The sequence below is a fragment of the Macrobrachium nipponense genome, chromosome 18 (assembly GCF_015104395.2).
Source record: "Macrobrachium nipponense isolate FS-2020 chromosome 18, ASM1510439v2, whole genome shotgun sequence".
Classification (NCBI taxonomy): domain Eukaryota; kingdom Metazoa; phylum Arthropoda; class Malacostraca; order Decapoda; family Palaemonidae; genus Macrobrachium; species Macrobrachium nipponense.
This window is the reverse complement of record NC_087211.1, coordinates 82265828-82283971: the sequence shown is the minus strand read 5'-3', so window position 1 is coordinate 82283971 and position 18144 is coordinate 82265828. Positions and strand designations below refer to the sequence as shown.

The 18144-nt window shown below is 44.6% G+C and overlaps 1 protein-coding gene across 1 annotated transcript in view; it reads left to right on the top strand.

Moving 5' to 3' along the window:
- Nucleotides 1–17769, top strand: part of LOC135197280 (pyridoxal phosphate homeostasis protein-like) — a 39854-nt gene extending 22085 nt beyond the window's left edge. The window contains exons 5-7 of the mRNA XM_064224409.1: nt 14955–15097; nt 15868–15966; nt 16322–17769. Of these exons, the coding sequence (XP_064080479.1) occupies nt 14955–15097; nt 15868–15966; nt 16322–16390 (311 nt within the window). The 3' untranslated portion in view covers nt 16391–17769. The remainder of the gene's footprint in view (nt 1–14954; nt 15098–15867; nt 15967–16321) is intronic.
- The last annotated feature ends 375 nt before the right edge of the window (nt 17770–18144 follow it).

Sequence of the window (18144 nt, the reverse complement as noted above, 5' to 3'; positions counted from 1 at the left end):
CAGGTAGGAACCAAGGTTTTATTTATACCTACAACATATGTTGTTTACCTGTCTATTCCATATAGAAGCTGTCTCTTACCCTCCACCGAAGGGTGCCAATCAGCTATGTATATATCTGACAGGTAAGTTGATTGTATGAAAATGATATTGTTATGTTACAATAAAGTTTCATACATACTTACCTGGCAGATATATACAATTAAAGGCCCACCCAGCCTCCCCGCAGGAGACAGGTGGAAGAGAGAAAATATGATAGAAAACGGGGATGGTTCCTAGTCCTGCCGCCCAGGGCAGGCCGGTAGATCACCTGACCTACCTGTAGCGAGTGGCGCGAAATTTGAATTTCTGTCGGGGACGACGGAGTCTTAGCTATGTATATATCTGCCAGGTAAGTATGTATGAAACTTTATTGTAACATAACAATATCATTTTTTATAAACCAAGGTATGCATAGAAAAAATTGCATTTTGCTGTAATTTTAATAAACAGATGTCAGTATTATAGACATTTTCATGTTTTGTCCACCCTGGTCATTTTTTTCACAGGATGGTGGGTGGATATACGTATTTCCTTTCATCTCTATAATTTATTCTTAGCTTGGCAGTTTATGTCAAACTGTATACAAATACTGTATAACCTTTTGTGTGACTTCTGCTGTAATGTGGTGTGTTGAAAATATTTTCCACTTGAGTAAGCTGGAGTCTTCCCCTCTGTGATGTGAGATCCCTCCTTACTAGAGGGAAGTTCCATACTACAGTAGATCCTCGGACCTCAACACTAATCTGTTCCAGAAGAATCATCGAGATGCGATTCAGTCGAAATGTGAATAAATTTTTTCCATGAGAAGTACTAACTGAAAACGGATTAATCCGTTCCTGACCACCACTTATTACACTAACCTTGCCTTTTGTTCATGAAACTTACCTGTCAGATATATATATAGCTGTATTTTCTGAGTCGCTAAACGAATTTCAAAACTTTCAAAACTCGCGGCAACACGTAGTGGGCGGGCCAGGTGGTAGTACCTTCCCAGCCCGCTGGGAGGGGGGCGGATATCAGGAACCATTCCCATTTTCTGTTCATATTTTTTCTGTCGCCGGTGCTGGAAACAACTGTTTAATGTATGACACTTACCTGGCAGGTATATATATAGCTATATTCTCTGTTCCACCTGGCAGAAATTTTCAAAACTCGCGGCAAACGCTAGTAACCTATTAGTAGTTCAGGCAACCACCACCCCGTTACCGTGGCGCTAGCGCTAGGAACCGTTCCCAATTGGGCCAGATTTTCTCTGCCAGCCGAACCGGCAACATTGTTGGTGGTTCCCTGCTAGGATTTTCATTCTCGTTGCTGACTTTTCATGGATTTTTGGTATTGTACTCGGAAACGTTAGCTTGGCATTCGCTTTGGATTGTTCTTTAAGATGTCTGATACTGGGAGTATGTTTAGAGTGTGTGTAAAAGAGGGGTGTAAGGTAAGATTGCCGAAAGCTTCGGTCGACCCTCATACCATTTGTAAGAAGTGTAGAGAGAATGTGTGTACTTGGGAGAATAGGTGCTTTGAATGTGAGAATTTATCAGAGAAGGAATGGAAGATATTTATGAAATATGTTGAGAGACTTGAGAAAGATCGTGGTAAGGAGATCTGTTTCTCGTAGTGAGAAGTCAAATTCTTCTAGTAAAAGGAGTGAATGTATTTCCTCTCCAGCTCCTTTTTTTCTAACGTATAAATTGTAGTTCCTTCTCCCCAGGTATCTCCTGCGCCCGCTGCTGTATCGGAGGAGGCGAACGATACAAATATTGTGAAGGTGTTTGCTGCCCTTGCGTCCATGGGCGACCAGATACAGCGACTTACAGATAAAGTTAGTGCTTTCGATGTCAGTGAAAGTGTAGTGGAGGGGGGGGGCGTCTGATCGTCTCTCTCGTGCTCCTAGACCTAGACCTCTGTCAAGCTCCCAGACCCAAGGGAGAAGGCATGTCGACAGTCGAAGGGAGGCGAGAGAGGTTTTGTCGGTCAGGCGTCCCTTCGAACAGTCCTGTTGCAAGTTCCCAGGCTGTTTCAGTTCGCCGCAGAAAAGGCGTAACTGGGAAGTGTGCGTCCTCGGATGTTCGACTTCCGAGCGGAACGTCGGTTATGCAGTTGTGTCTCGCCCCCTCAAGAGGACTTTCAGGACATCAACTGCTCTCGAGAGACATGCTCAAGATCGTGAGGCTTGGAGTAGTCCTGAGGTGTTGTCCTCCTCGGAAGACGGGGACGCAGTTCCAATCAAGAGGAAAAGGATTTTTTGTGCTAAAGAGGACTCAGGACGCACTGGCGCTATACGTCTTTCTCGTCCTTGGATTTCGATGAGAGACTCTCCTCCATCTTCTTGTGTATCTTCCCCTCGTTTCTTTCTCCGTCGGGTAGAGTACAAGATCGCTCTCGTTAGGTCGCAGTCCCCGCTCGTAATCCTCCTCCTTCGTCCTCTACATTCAGGAAGATAGTACGAAGGGTTTCTTAAGGGAAATGCAGTCCAAGCTGGCAGTTCTTGTGAGGTCTTGGGATGCGCCTGGGCAAGCATCTTCGAGGCGGAAGGACGGATTTTCCCTTCCCATTAAGTCTTCTAAAAGGGAAGACAAGAGAGCGTTCGCCGAGGACTCAGGGCGCACTGGCGCTACGAGGACAGGCGATCGCTTGGTTATGCAGGACGCAGAACACAGGAAGAAAATAGTTTCGGAAGAAGCAGGACGCAAACGTCAGGACGCGGGACCAATTGTGGACCGCAAGACGCAGGCGACAGGAAGCAGGCGTGTCTACGATGGACGCAGGACGCAGGCGGCAGGACATCGAGAGGCGGCCGGACGCCGATTCCTCGGTAGCCGCAGGACGCAGGCGGCAGGACGCTATTCCGTCAACGAAGCGTCAACACGACAATGATTTACAAGACATTTCTTCAGCAGAAGAGGAATTGGAATTAATTGAGGAAAAGAATACGGAACCTTCTTCAGATTATAAGGTTCTGACTTCACGTCTTATTTCTATTTTTGAAGGGGAATTTAAACCGACAGCTCCGTTATCTCCCTTATCACAGTTTTCCAGACTAGGACTCCAAAGAAGTCCTCTTTTCCTTAAGATGACTATGTCAATTTCGGCGAAGAAGGCCCTTCAACTGTGAATGACTGGATGAAGGAGAAGGAAAGAAGCGGGAAAATACTCTTTTGTTTTTTTTTTTCCACCAGCTAAGTTAGCATCGAAAGTCGGGATATGGTACGCTACTGGAGAAAGTCTAGGCCTGGGAGTACCTGCCTCCTCCCAGGGGGCCTTCTCCAGTATAGTAGACAGCTCACGCAGACAGGCGTTACAGTCTGCTAAGGTCTGGTGGACGTCTTCAGAGTTTGACCATCTTTTTAAAGGGATTTTTAGGACTTTCGAAGTCTTCAATTTCCTGGATTGGTCTTTGGGAGCACTAGCGAACTCCTAGAAGAAGAGGATTCGCAGGATTTAGAAACAGCTAAGAGCATTATGTTCCTGCATGGACAAGGCTCTGAGAGACGGAAACGAATGAAACTGGCTTCGTTATCACAGCAGGAGTACTAAAGAAAGAGGATCGCTGTTTGTTCTTTCGCTTCAAAAGGAGTTTCTAACTCTCAGAAATCGGAGTTGCTGTTTCTCTCCACTTTCGAAACAGCTTTTTCCTTCAGAGGTGATTAGGGATATAGCTCTCTCCCCTTTCCTCAGAAGGCGACTCAAGATCTTCTCTCGTCTTCAGTTAAGAAGTTCTTACCATCAAAGTTGGTTAAGAAGACTCCAAAGGATACTAAGCCTTCGCAACAGCCCTTTCGAGGAAGAACATTCGCTCGACCCGCCTTTAGGGGTAAGAGGGTACCCACTAAAAGAGGAGCCAAGACCACCTCGAAAGAATGAGAATTCAGTCCTCCAGACGACAGTGGGAGCCGACTTCAAGGTTTTTGGGAAGTTTGGCAAAACATGAAGGCAGATCCCTGGGCTGTCAACGTAGCTCGGGAAGGGTACAAGATTCCTTTCTTGAAGAGACCTCCTCTCGCAACATCTCCGAGAGCCTCGGGGCAAATTACAACGATTTAGTGAAATGAAGAAAGCGGCTCTGTGGGAGCAAGTAGCTTCCATGCTAGAGAAAGGAGCCATAGAGCCTGTTCTGGATCACGAATCTCCGGGATTTTACAACCGTTTGTTCCTGGTTGCAAAGTCCTCGGGAGGTTGGAGGCCAGTTCTGGACGTAAGTCAACTGAATCTTTTCGTAGAAAAGACCAAGTTCACTATGGAGACAACGATTCAGTACTGGCAGCGGTACGTTCCAAGGGACTGGAATGGTGACCCTGGACTTACAAGACGCATACTTTCATATTCCGATTCATCCAGGAAGCAGGAAGTATCTAAGGTTTGTGATTCAGGACAGGGTTTTTCAGTTCAAGGCCCTATGCTTCGGCCTTTGCACAGCCCCTCAAGTGTTCACGAGGATGATGTCCAATGTGGCGAGATGGTTACATTTAAGAGGGATCAGAGTGTCTTTTTATATGGACGACTGGTTGATAAGATCCCCCCAATCAAGAAGTCAATGTCTGGAGGACTTGGAGTCAAACAAATGAACTTAGCAAAAGACCTAGGTCTGGTAGTAAACATGGGAAAGTCTCAATTGGATCCCCAACAACAGATAGGTTTATTTGGGGATTCATTCAGATCGTCAGTGACTTTTCGGGCTTTTACGTCCCCCGAAAGGCAAGCCCAATGCAATTCGGAAGGTGCAGGACTTTCTAAAGAAGGACCGATGCTCAGCAAGAGAGTGGATGAGTCTACTGGGCACACTCTCTTCGCTAGAGAGGTTCATTTCTTTAGGAAGACTGCACATGAGACCTCTACAGTTTTTTCCTGAAGGATTCATGGCCAAGAAAATTGCAACCGGATTCCTTCCAGTTTCTAATTCCTGCCGAAGTAAAGGAGGAATTAAAGTGGTGGCTAACTCCAGGCAGGTTAGCAAGAGGAATGTCGCTTCAGCAGAAGAGCCCAGACCTCGTCTTGTTTTCCGACGCGTCGGACGCGGGTTGGGGAGCGACATTAGGCCTTCAAGAGGTGTCGGGACTTTGGAGCAAGGAAGAAAACAAAGTGGCACATAAACAGAAGGAACTGATGGCAATTTTCTTGGCCTTGAAGCACTTCAGAGAGTTGATTCGAGACAAGACAGTGCAGATCAACTCGGACAACACCACGGCTCTGGCATACATCCGCAACAAGGAGGAACTCATTCTTTTCCCCTTTACAATCTGGCAAAGGAAGTTTCTGCTTTGGGCGGAAGAGGAAAAGGTCGTGCTACTCACCAGGTTTTAGTACAAGGAGAGAAGAATGTGAGTGCGGACCTGTTGAGCAGAAGAGAACAACTTCTCTCGACTGGATGTGGACGTTGCACATGGAGGTTTGCCAGAGCCTGTGGAAGTTGTGGGGCCGTCCGTAGTAGATCTGTTTGCGACAGCCAGAACAAAAAGGTTACCAACCTATTGCTCTCCGGTTCCAGACCAGGAAGCAGTGGCGGTCGACGCATTCCCTGATGGATTGGTCAAACTTAGATCTGTACGCTTTTTCCTCCGTTCAAGGTACTGGGGAAAGTGATGAAGAAGTTCAGGGAGAGCCAAGGAACGAGGATGACCTTAATAGCCCCGTTTTGGCCGGCCCAAAGTTGGTTCACAGAGGTACTGGAATGGACAGTAGATACGCCAAGGACTCTTCCTCTAAGAGTAGATTTACTCAGACAACCCCACTTCGACAGGTTTCACAAGAATACCCTCGCTCTGGGTCTGACTGCGTTCAGACTATCGAACGTCTTGTCAGAGCGAGGGGATATTCTAGAGAGGTGGCCAGTGCAGTGGCTAGAGCCAGAGAACCTCCACAATCACAGTATATCAGTCGAAGTGGGAGAATTTCCGGAAGTGGTGTAAGAACAGGAAAGTGTCTTCATCCAGTACCTCTGTGACCCAGATCGCAGATTTCCTTCTATACTTGAGGAAGGAATTGGGCTTGTCAGTTTCGACAATCAAAGGTTATAAGAGTATGCTAACCTCAGTGTTTAGACACAGGGATAGGGACATCTCGAATAACTTAGACTTAGAGATCTGATTAGGTCATTTGGTACGAAGAAACAACCACAATGCAGGCCACCTGCTTGGAACCTTGATGTGGTCTTGAAGTATTTAATTTCTTCTAGCAAATTCGAGCCTTTAGAGAAATCTCTGAGAGATGTTGCTAAGAAGACTATCTTTTTAGTAGCATTGGCAACTGCTAAAAGAGCTAGTGAGCTTCAGGCCATATCGAAGAAAGTGGGATGGAGACATGGCAACGCAGTGTGTTCATTCCAAGAAGGTTTCTTGGCCAAGAATGAGAATCCAGCTAATCCTTGGCCAAGATCCTTTGAAGTTTTGGGTCTGGCTGAGTTAGTGGGTCACGAGCAAGAAAGAGTTCTCTGCCCAGTGAGAGCGTTGCGGTGTTATATGGAAAGAACAAGAGATATCAGAGGGAATTCTGATGCTCTGTGGTGTTCAGTTAAAGACCCCAGTAGACCCATGACGAAGAACGCTCTAGCCTTCTTCATGAGAGAGTTAATTAGAGAAGCTCATAGTTGTGTCAAGAGCAGAGCTTGGTATTTTGAAAGTGAAGGCTCATGAAGTCAGGGCAGTGGCGACTTCATTAGCTTTTAAAAAGAATTTAGCCCTCAAGGAAATTATTGAATCCACATATTGGAGAACTAATTCAATATTTGCGTCTCATTATCTTAGGGATGTTCAGACAACCTTTGATAATTGTCAGACGCTAGGTCCATACGTGTCCTCTGGTACAGTATTGGGCAAAGGAGTTACTACCCCATAACCTTCTTTTAAGCTAGTTGATTTTATTAGGTGATGGTCGTCTGAGAAAAGTGTGCGGTACTTCTATCAGTCTTGTTAGTATTATACGGTGATGGTGTGTGTGTAGTTCAGGTAAATGATCTATTACTAGCTTGAATGCCGTGGCATAAGAGGGCTGTACGGTTCTGTCAACACATTGGTCACGTCCAGTTGTCAGTTCCAGTCTTAGCTTCTTCAACATACAGGACACTTCCTTGTTGAGAGCTACTAAGGTTTAAGCAGGCTTAGAGGCAGGACCTATGAAGTCAGCTACCTTAGCAGGTAAGGAACCTAGAGTTTTAATAATATTTTAATAATATTTTTATACTCTAATAATGTTGCTGTCTTTGACCCACCTCCAAATGTGTCAATCAGCTATATATATACCTGCCAGGTAAGTGTCATACATTAAAATGAAGTTTTTATGTTAAAACAAAGTTTAATGTATACTTACCTGGCAGGTATATATAATTTAATTCCCACCCGCCTCCCCTCAGGAGACAGGGTTCAGAGAAAATCTGGCCCAATTGGGAACGGTTCCTAGCGCCACGGTAACGGGGTGGTGGTTGCCTGAACTACTAATAGGTTACTAGCGTTTGCCGCGAGTTTTGAAAATTTCTGCCAGGTGGAACAGAGAATATAGCTATATATATACCTGCCAGGTAAGTATACATTAAACTTTGTTTTAACATAAAAACTTCATTTTGCAGTACCTCCGTCTAGGATTTTTGATTTATCTCGCTTTAAATTATCTGGATTGACTTTTGGTATCGACTTCTGGATTGTTGGATTGGCACGCGTAATAGTGGATTGGTTTTTGATTTTGGATTGGCTTTTCTGTGTACATGATGTCGGGATCAAGTACTGGGAGTTTCAGAGTGTGTGTGAGGAGTGAATGTAAGGTGAGGCTTCTTAAACCTTCAGTTGATCCTCACACAGTTTGTATGGAATGCAGGGGGCATGTTTGCTTGGTTGATGATCGGTGCAATGAATGCAAGGATTTGTCAGATGATAAATGGAAGATGTATGAGACCTATCGACGTAAATTGGAGCGCGATAGAGTCAGGAGGTCTTCCTCCAAGAGCAGTTCTACAAAAGGTAAGGAATGTAACATTTCTCCTCCTCTAACACCGGTAGATTTTGTTCAACCTAATCCTGTTTTGTTGCCTTCGGGCCCTAGTGCTGTGTCTGGAGAAGGTAACACCCTTTCTCTGATTCTTGAGTCTATTCGCGCTCTTGAATCGAAAGTGTTGGCCTTAGAAACTGGCCCTGTGAAAGTTTGTGATAGTGCCCCTAGTGTTGTGGAGGGGGCGTCAGATCGGCCCCATAATGCCTCTAGGCCTAGACCTCTATCGGACTCCCAGGACTCAGGGAGTGGGTATGTCGAAAGCCGCAAGAGGGTTACGGGGGTGGGGCTCCCCACCGATCTGGCGTCCCCTTCGGCAGGCCTTGTTGCTAAGTCCCAGGCTGCCAAGGAGCGCGCACGAGCGCGCGTCCTGAAGGATTGCTTTTCTTTTTTCGTCCTCCGAAGCGTCCATCCCCGCGCAAGGGGTGGAGCTCTCGGAGAGACTCACGTCCATTGAAAAGGACTTTTCGTTTTGAGGACGCTTCCCGTCCTATGTCGCCACTTTCGTCAGAGGACGCGTATGACGCTTTTCCTCCTCAGAAGAGAGGTAGAGTCTCAACGACGAGGACGTTGGTTTCCGCGCACAGGCGTGTTCACCTGAGATGCAGGTAGCTGTACCTGCTAGAAGAAGAGGCGTCCCCTCGCCCCTCGCCTTCTCGCAGGGTCAGTCCTGCCCCTTCTCTGCTCCTTCGTCACCTACGAAGGATATCCTTGTGTCCCTTCAGGACCAGATTACGTCCTATCATGGCTCAAAGGATCCAGCCCACCAGCAGCAGTCGAGCCTAAGCGAAGAAAAAAGGACGTAGGCTGCCCGTCAAGAGGACGAAGCAGTCTCATTCTCTTTCGTCTCGTTCGTCTCTCTCTCCACCTCCGGATCGTCACCGTTCTTGTTCTCCGAGTAGATCTTTCGCTCACACTGTGGAGGACGCTCGGCAGGACGCTCGTCGTTCGAAGCAGGACGCTTTGCGCTCTCGGCAGGGCGCTTTTGAGGACGCTCGGCAGGACGCTCGCCGTTCGAAGCAGGAGCTTTGCGCTCGCCGGCAGGACGCTTTTGAGGACACTCGGCAGGACGCTCGCCGTTTGAAGCAGGACGCTTTTCAGACGAGGCAGGACGCTTTTGAGGACGCTCAGCAGGACGCTTGCTTGGCTAAGCAGGGACGCTTTTGGGCGCCTCTCGTCAGGAAGCTCGCGCTTCCTCTTGTAGGGACGTGTCTGGTAAGACAGTTCCCGTTGCTTCAAAGGACGCGCTACGTTCGCAGGATGTCCGTCCTTCAAAGGATCGTCGTAAGGGCGATTCCGTACCTGAAGCGGGGACTTCCAATCAACGGAAGTCTTTGTTCAGGCCTGAGACTGCTGGACGTACGCCCTCTCCGATGGACGTTCTCCCAGTTCCTCTTAGGGAGAAGGGGAACTTAGTAGTCCAGGGAGTTCAGTCGAAGAAGAACCTCCTGTAGCTTCAGCTGTCTCGGACTATGAGGTTCTTGTGCGGCTGTTACGTTCATCCTTCGGGGATAAGTTTCAGCCGGCAGCCCCTAGGTCTCCTCCCTCTCAACTTTCGTCTTCTAAGTCTGTTAAGACCCCTGAGTTCGTTGAAATGAAGACGTCGCTTTCGACCAAGAGGGCTTTCAAGAAGCTACAAGATTTTATGTCTCGAAGGAAGGACCCAGGGGCAAGACCACTTTCGCCCTTCCTCCCTCTAGACTCTCCGGGAAAGGAGGGAAGGAATTTGGTATGAAACCAAGGAGGACGTGGGAGTAAAGGTTCCTTCGTCCGCTCTTGGGGACTTCTCCAGTTTAGTGGACGCTCAGAGGAGGTCCCTCCTATCGTCTGCTAAGGTGTCCTGGACTCCTGTGGAGACGGACCACCACTTGAAGGGACTGCTTCGCACTTTGAGTGTCTTTAATTTCTTAGACTGGTGCTTGGGAGTTTTGGACCTTCAGTCTAGAAGTCCTGATTCTCTCAGTCCAGCGTGTTGTCGTGTATGGACAAGGCCGTCAGGGATGGTTCGGAAGAGCTAGTTTCTCATTTTGGAACGGCTTTCCTAAAGAAAAGAGCTCTTTTATGTAATTTTAAACCCGCGAAGTTCGGTTTTCTCCCGCTCAAGAAAGCGGGAATGCTCTTTGCGCCTCTTTCGGACCATCTCTTCCCCCAGGCTATGGTAAAGGATCTTGCAACGAGTTTGCAGAGAAGGCGACCCAGGACCTCTTGGTACAGTCTTCAAGACGCCCAGCAGTTCCTTCCACATCTTCATTCGGTAAACTCCGAAGAAAGTCAAACCTTTCGCGGGGGCAACACCCCCTCGAGAGCAGCTCCTCGAGGGAGAGGTTTTTCGAGAGGAAGAGCTTCATTTAAACCGAAATCCACCCAAATGAAGATCTTGTCCTTCAGACGCCAGTCGGGGCCAGGCGGTGAAGTTCTTTGCGGAGGCATGGAGGCAGAGAGGGGCGGATCCTTGGACTCTCAAGATCGTAGAGCAGGGGTACAAGATCCCCTTTTTACATCCTCCTCCTTTAACATCAACTCCCAGAGACCTCTCTCCGTCTTATCAGGGAGAGAAGAAAAGTATCCTTTTCGATCTTTTAGACCAGATGGTCGAAAAAAGAGCGTTGGAGCAAGTCTTGGACCTGGGGTCACCGGGCTTCTACAACAGGATTTTCCTGGTACCGAAGCAGTCGTCGGGTTGGCGCCCAGTCCTGGATGTGAGCAGGCTCAATCTTTTTGTGGAGAAGATCAAGTTCAAAATGGAGACGCCTCAGTCGGTGCTAGGAGCCTTGAGACCTGGCGACTGGATGGTGTCTCTGGACCTGCAGGACGCGTACTTTCACGTCCCCGTCCACCCTCTTTCAAGGAAGTACCTGAGATTCGTCTTAGACAACACAAGGGTTTGGCAATTCAGAGCCCTTTGTTTCGGTCTCAGCACGGCCCCGATGGTTTTTACAATGATAATGAGGAATGTAGCGAAGTGGCTCCATTCTTCAGGGATCAGGATATCCCTCTACCTCGACGATTGGCTGATCAGAGCGTCGTCGAGACGAAAATGTCTGAAGGACCTTCAGTTGACGTAGCCCTAGCAAAATCTCTGGGTCTTTTAGTCAACTCCGAAAAGTCGCATCTGACCCCGACACAGTCCATCGTGTATCTGGGGATTCAGATGGATTCAGTGGCTTTTCGGGCGTTTCCATCCCAGGAACGTCAGTGGCTGGGTTTAGAGAAAGTCGCAGCCTTCCTAGGGAGAGAAGCTTGTTCGGCGAGGGAGTGGATGAGTCTGCTGGGCACCATTTCCTCGCTGGAAAAGTTTGTCTTGCTGGGAAGACTGCACCTCAGGCCTCTCCAATTTTTCCTTGCGGAAGAATGGAAGTCGAAGGAGGACCTGAATGCGATCCTAAGGATCTCAAACAAAGTAAAAGACCACTTAAGATGGTGGCTCGACCCTCAGAAGTTGCGAGAGGGCTTCTCCCTAAATCTTCTGAGCCCCGACCTAGTGTTGTTCTCAGACGCTTCCATTTCTGGTTGGGAGCAAACACGAGGGGGGGAGGAGTGTCAGGCTCCTGGAGAGGGGAACAGGTAGCCTGGCACATCAATGTAAAGGAACTGGCAGCGATATTCCTGTCGCTGCAGTTCTTCGAAGAAAAACTCTCAGGCAAGGTCGTTCAAGTCAACTCAGACAGTACCACAGCCCTTGCATATCTAAAGAATCAGGGAGGAACTCACTCCAGATCCCTTTTTCTCCTTGCGAGGGAAGTTCTGCTATGGGCAGACGCAAGGCACATCAAGATCCTGACGAGATTCGTGGCAGGGGTTTTTTTGGGGTTCAGAATGTCAGGGCGGACCTTCTCAGTCGACGAAATCAGATTCTGCCAACAGAATGGACCTTGCACCAGGAAGTCTGTCAACAATTATGGACATTGTGGGGACGTCCTCTAGTCGACCTGTTCGCTACGTCGAGGACGAAGAGGCTTTCTCTGTATTGCTCCCCGGTTCTGGATCCAGGGCAATTGCGGGTGGACGCGTTGCTCTGGAACTGGACAGACCTGGATCTTTACGCCTTTCCCCCATTCAAGATCATGGGGGAGGTCATGAGGAAGTTCGCAGCTTCAGAAGGGACAAGGTTGACTCTGATTGCCCCGATGGGAGCCAGCAAGAGAGTGGTTCACAGAGGTCATGACTTTCCTTGTGGACAAATTCCCAAGAATGTTGCCCTGGAGGAGAGATCTACTCAGACAGCCTCACTTCAAAAGGTATCACCAAAACCTCTCCGCTCTGGCTCTGACTGCGTTCAGACTATCGAAAAGTTGGCCAGAGCGAGAGGCTTTTCAAAGGCAGCTGCGAGAGCAATCGCTAATGCTCGAAGAGCCTCTTCAAGAGCTGTCTACCAGTCTAAGTGGGCCTCCTTCAGGGCATGGTGCAAAAAGGAAGGAATTTCCTCTTCCACGACCTCTGTGAACCAGATAGCAGATTTCTTACTCTATTTAAGAAATGTGCAGAAATTGGCAGTTCCTACAATTAAAGGTTATAGGAGTATGTTGTCTGCCGTTTTTCGCCACAGAGGACTGGACCTCTCCGACAATAAGGATCTACACGATCTCTTAAGGTCGTTCGGAACCTCCAAGATTCCACAGGCAAGACCACCCTCATGGAATCTCGATGTGGTTTTGAAACATCTAATGCTAAGTCCCTTTGAGCCTCTCCATGAAGCTTCTCTAAGGGACTTGACGAGGAAAGCGCTTTTCCTAGCTTCTCTGGCGACGGCGAAGAGAGTTAGTGAAATCCAAGCGTTCAGTAGCCTAGTGGGCTTCAAGGGGGACAACGCTGTCTGCTCGTTGAGCCCGTCTTTCTTGGCAAAAAACGAGAACCCGTCTAATCCTTGGCCTAGGAGCTTTGAAATCAAAGGTATGTCGGGTCTCGTGGGTCAAGAACCAGAGAGAGCCCTGTGCCCTGTCAGGGCTCTCAAGTTCTATGTTAATGGAACTAAAGAGATAAGAGGTCCCTCAGGTAATCTCTGGTGCTCGGTGAAGAGACCAGATTTGCCGTTGTCGAAGAATGCTGTGGCTTTCTTCTTGAGGGACGTCATTAAAGAGGCTCATTCATCTTGCCAGAAGACTGATTTGAGCCTCTTTAAAGTGAAAGCTCACGAAGTCAGAGCCTTAGCTACTCTCTTGCCTTCCAAAGGAATATGTCTATCAAAGATATCCTTGATAGCACCTTTTGGAGGAGCAATTCCGTATTCGCCTCACATTACTTCCGGGATGTGAGAACGATTTACGAGAATTGTAGTTCTTTGGGGCCTTACATTTCGGCAGACACAGTTTTGGGGGCTGAAGGTAGCTCTCTCCCTATCCCTTAGCTTAGTTTAGGTTAGTATTTTATTGTGTTTTTGGTTGATGGTGAGATCTTCTGTGGAAATCTCCCATTCTTTAGTTTAACTGTCAGGGGTTTTTTGGTTAGTTGGTCAGGTGGTGGTCGGTTGCTGTGTTACTGCCATATGTTTAGCTAGATGGTCTTGTCACATTGAGGTCACGTCCCCGTTGACAGAGCATCCAGAGTGCACCAGCACTACAGGTCCACACCTGGCTGGCAACTCTGATAAAAGCAGAAGCAGGCTCAAGTGACAGTAATCACAGAGTCTACTTTGCTATCAGGTAAGGAACCAAGAAGTAAATCTTTTACTTAATTTAAGTTTCCTAAAAATCCTATTCTGTCTCTACCCACCATCCGAAGGTGGGATTCAGCTATATATATATCTGACAGGTAAGTTTCATGAACAAAATGTTATTGTTATAATACAATTAAGTTTGTTCATACTTACCTGGCAGATATATATAATTAGAGTGCCCACCCTCCTCCCCTCAGGAGACAAGGGTCATGAATAAAATATGAACAGAAAATGGGAATGGTTCCTGATATCCGCCTCCCAGCGGCGGGAATGGGTACTACCACCTGGCCGCCCACTACGTGTGCCGCGAGTTTTGAAATTCTGTCGGACGTCAGAAAATACAGCTATATATATATCTGCCAGGTAAGTATGAACAAACTTAATTGTATTATAACAATAACATTTTTATACAAAATATTACACTTAAATTACTATTAAATAAATTCAGTTAACTAATATCATATTAGACATCTTTTTTTATTTTTAAATGTGTACTGTATTAAAAAAATTGACTCACATCCAATGCGTCCATATTACTGATGGTTGACCGAGCGCCATAGGCTCGGCTAGGTATAGTATGTATTGTAATGGGTAGGCACAAAACTTGTCGCTAATAACAATACATTGCAAAATAAGCCTAATTATTACAGCGAATTAATAAAATATTGAAAATAAGATACTTTGCAATAAGCTCCTCCTTAATTAAGTTCAGTTGTGGTTCATACCGTTTTCCTCTTTTGCTTATCTGCACTGGCTGTGGGACCCATGGTTGTACATTACAGAAAGCCACTAAAACTAAGGAAATATTCCTGTATATTACAAGCATGTGCTTGCTCAAAACAATAGCAGCAGATAGAGCTGGCTTTAAGCAACAATGCCACCAACAGTGCTAACGGCAATTTCTTGAAACACTTTTGTTTACAAATATCATATGGTTTATCGTGTCGGATCCCAATTTTTTTGTTCTAGCTCTGATGCAAAATTTACCCGAAATTTTGCGTTGAAATCTGATTATGTCGAGTTCTAATATGGTCGAGGCCGGCATTCTACTGTAATTTTGCTCCTTCCAGTATCTAGTGCCTGTCTTTATTTCTGATCAATTATGAATAAAGTTTATTGGATACATTTTCCTAGATTCTTATATCTCTAGATAGTACATCTTGTGTTCCGTTGAGCAGGCTTTGTCAATCATGCAGTTTTTTCTGATAAAAGCAGCATTATCTGCATATTGTAAGCCTGTCAAGTCTGTGTCAGTATGCACTTAACGAAAACCTTGAATTCATTCCAGATAAAAGTGGTATCAATCCCGATAATGTAAATGATTTGGTGAGCCATGTATTGAAGAATTGCCCAAACCTTAAGCTGGCTGGTCTCATGACCATAGGAGCATTTGATCATGATCTCTCAAAGGGACCCAATCCAGATTTTCAGGTATCGTATAATCTTGTTTCAGAAGCAATATTAGAATAGTTTAGTAAATAATAAAATAGTACTACATAAATTAGGTACTTTTTGGCAGCCATTTAAGGAATGCATGGAACTGAAATAAAACTTCATACACATGTAACTAAAAAAGATTTTTTGTTAAATCATTTGCATTTTAAGACTAAATTATTTATACAATAGACACACTTTCATTTTATTTCACAAAACTGCAAGAAAAACATGACTGTAATTTTCTGGTCTTGGCAGCAGACTGAAGAATACACAAGTTGCCCTTGGGAAAGTATTCTTGCTCTCAAACATACCTGTTTTATTCGACTCATCCGTTATTTCTGCTTCACTAGTTTTCTTAGTGTTGTGTTAGCTTAGTGCATCTGGTTCTTTTTAATGTGGGAGTAAACTTGGTAACGTAGTAATGTCATTGTAATAACAGTTGTGAGTAAGAGAAGTGATCTGGGAGTACTTTGACGTGAAAAGTGTTGTTTTGGTTATGTAAGTTACAACAACTGTGCTTAGATGTTTAGTGCCAGCAGCAGCCACATTGTTGGTTATCATACATTTGTCGTAAGGTTAAGGAGAACTGGATATGATACTTTATTATCATGGTGGATGCTGTCTGCCTAAAATATATATGCAACCCTGCAGAGGAAATATCTAAGTAATATAGGTTTCTAGTTGGTATTAGAAATTAAAATCCTTCAGTCACAAATATCTCTAGTATTTCATTTCATCTAATATATTTTTTATTTCCTTTGTAGTCTTTACTCAAGTGTAGAGCTGAAGTTTGTGAAGCCCAGTGCATGGAACCAAAGGATATAGAACTTTCTATGGGGATGTCTAATGACTTTGAACATGCGGTAAGTGTTGTAAATTGTTTTTCTGAAAACTTAGTATTTAAAAATGTCAAGGCATATAGCTAGATATTTCTGGATTAGCTTGGTCAGACTTTTGTAAATTGTTATTATAGGTCTTAATGCAGCATAGATAATTTTCAATTGCAGAATTTCTTCTTGATTACATTGCAAGGTGCAGTTTTGATAGATTGTGGTTGTCTTGAAGGATTGCAGGTGCTAGATTTAAGGTTATAAGAGATTAAGTTAAGCAAACACGATGTAAAAGGTACAATATAACATCATCTTATGTATGTGAAAACACAATACGTACAAGTGCGTGGTTTTGTGCCTGTTAATCTAAGATTTTCTTTGGTTGCAGATTGACGTAGGCAGCACCAACGTGAGGGTAGGCAGCACAATATTCGGTGCCCGTAACTATCAAAAGTAGTCTTAGGCATAGGTATTTAATTTTAAATATTGTGATATATAGTATCTTTTTTTGGTTTTAAATTTTTAATTGTTGGTTTTTTTTTAACAAAGTTACCTCTACCGTGATACATACATTCTTCATACAGGAATACTATGTATTCTGTTTAATTTTATAGTGCATCATTATGTACTACAGTTGTTATTAACAATGGGCTAGTCACAAATATGTTTTGATTGTCATTCATGTCGAGTTTTTATTGACCATAAAATTAATTGGAATGGAAAGTGGATGACCACCAGTTCAGATATGGCCAATTTCTTGAGAGATTGACCCAAGAAATATTAATCTTGATTGATTTCGAGCATTTATAGATAATAAAGTCATAAGGGCATGGAAGAGTATAGGTTGATTGTTCCTTCAAGCCTTAACCCTTCATGGATGGGTACCCTCATATGAGTAGCAATAACATGTTTTGGGTGGTGGATGGATTCACTCATGGTGAGCATCAATATTACATGCCATCGATTTAGGGGAATCAGGCGGAACAGAGATTATATTACTTCTATAGCACATAAATTCACTAATGGCAACTTTTTTACTGGCTCATCAACGAAGTAGGCGGCTCATGAGTTGGTTGTGATCTTGACTTGACTTCAAGGTGGGATTTTGCATTTCTCTTCCTTCCCAGGACATCTTTTTATTTATTTGCTCTTAAGTATACCCAGGGGTTGCTGTGGGTTTTAGTTCTTATCTTTTATGATAGTATGTCAGTTATATATAATTGTAATTTTGCAAAAAAATATTAGGAAAACTTGTATAATCCTAAAAAGTTACTGCCTCATCGATCTCGGTAAATTTACTTCAATATTTTACAACAATTATACTCAGAATTTGTTACTGATTTTAGTTCTTATCTGTTTTGATATTGTATGAGCTGTAATTATAATTTTACAAAATAAAATAATTTATTAGAAAAAACATGTATAACTTGGTGAAAGTTTACGATTGTTCTGTAAGATAGGCCTCACAAGGGGTTGTAAATAGTCTTTTTCTACTTCTTGTGGAAGGTAGGGAGAGTTTTTTTTAGTTTTTCTTAAACCATATGCATTTGCACATCTTTATCTTTTCATTGATCCATTGATTTTTTTTCTTTTTCTTAAATTGGCCGACCTCAAAAGTTTCCTTGGCCTGGGGTGCGTCATGTTTTTTTTTTTTAGCCCCGGCTCTTTAAGGGATGACAGTCTTCCATTTATTGTTGGTGCAGTTTGGCTAAGTAAACTTTTCATAATAACAAAAATACTAAAGAGTTATTGCTGCAGACAGGCATTGTTTTAGCTTATATCCAGTATGATTGTAAGTCAATGGTTTTGACAAGTTTAATAAAGGGAATATGACCATAGCAAGTTTTTATCAAATCAGTTGAAGAAAGCTTCTGAGAATATATATAGTAAACATAAACTCATCAGCCTATATTTCTCAATGTGAACTTCAACAAGACATGGAATCTGATGACTTTTTTAATCCAAACCCTGAAGGAAATCAGAAATAGTAAAGGTAAAGGTTGGTTGAAAAAAATTATATGTATGTTCCTATGGAAATACTAACCATCATCTTTTATATTAGGAAATATCCTTTAGCACAAGCTGGGCCAGTCTTTGGACAAGGTGGTTAAGTAATAAAGGGGGGCAGAGGGGTGGGTGGGGGAAATACCCTTCACTTACTTATCAACACCAGTCACTGTTTCTTTGGCCATCATACAGTGCAGACATGCT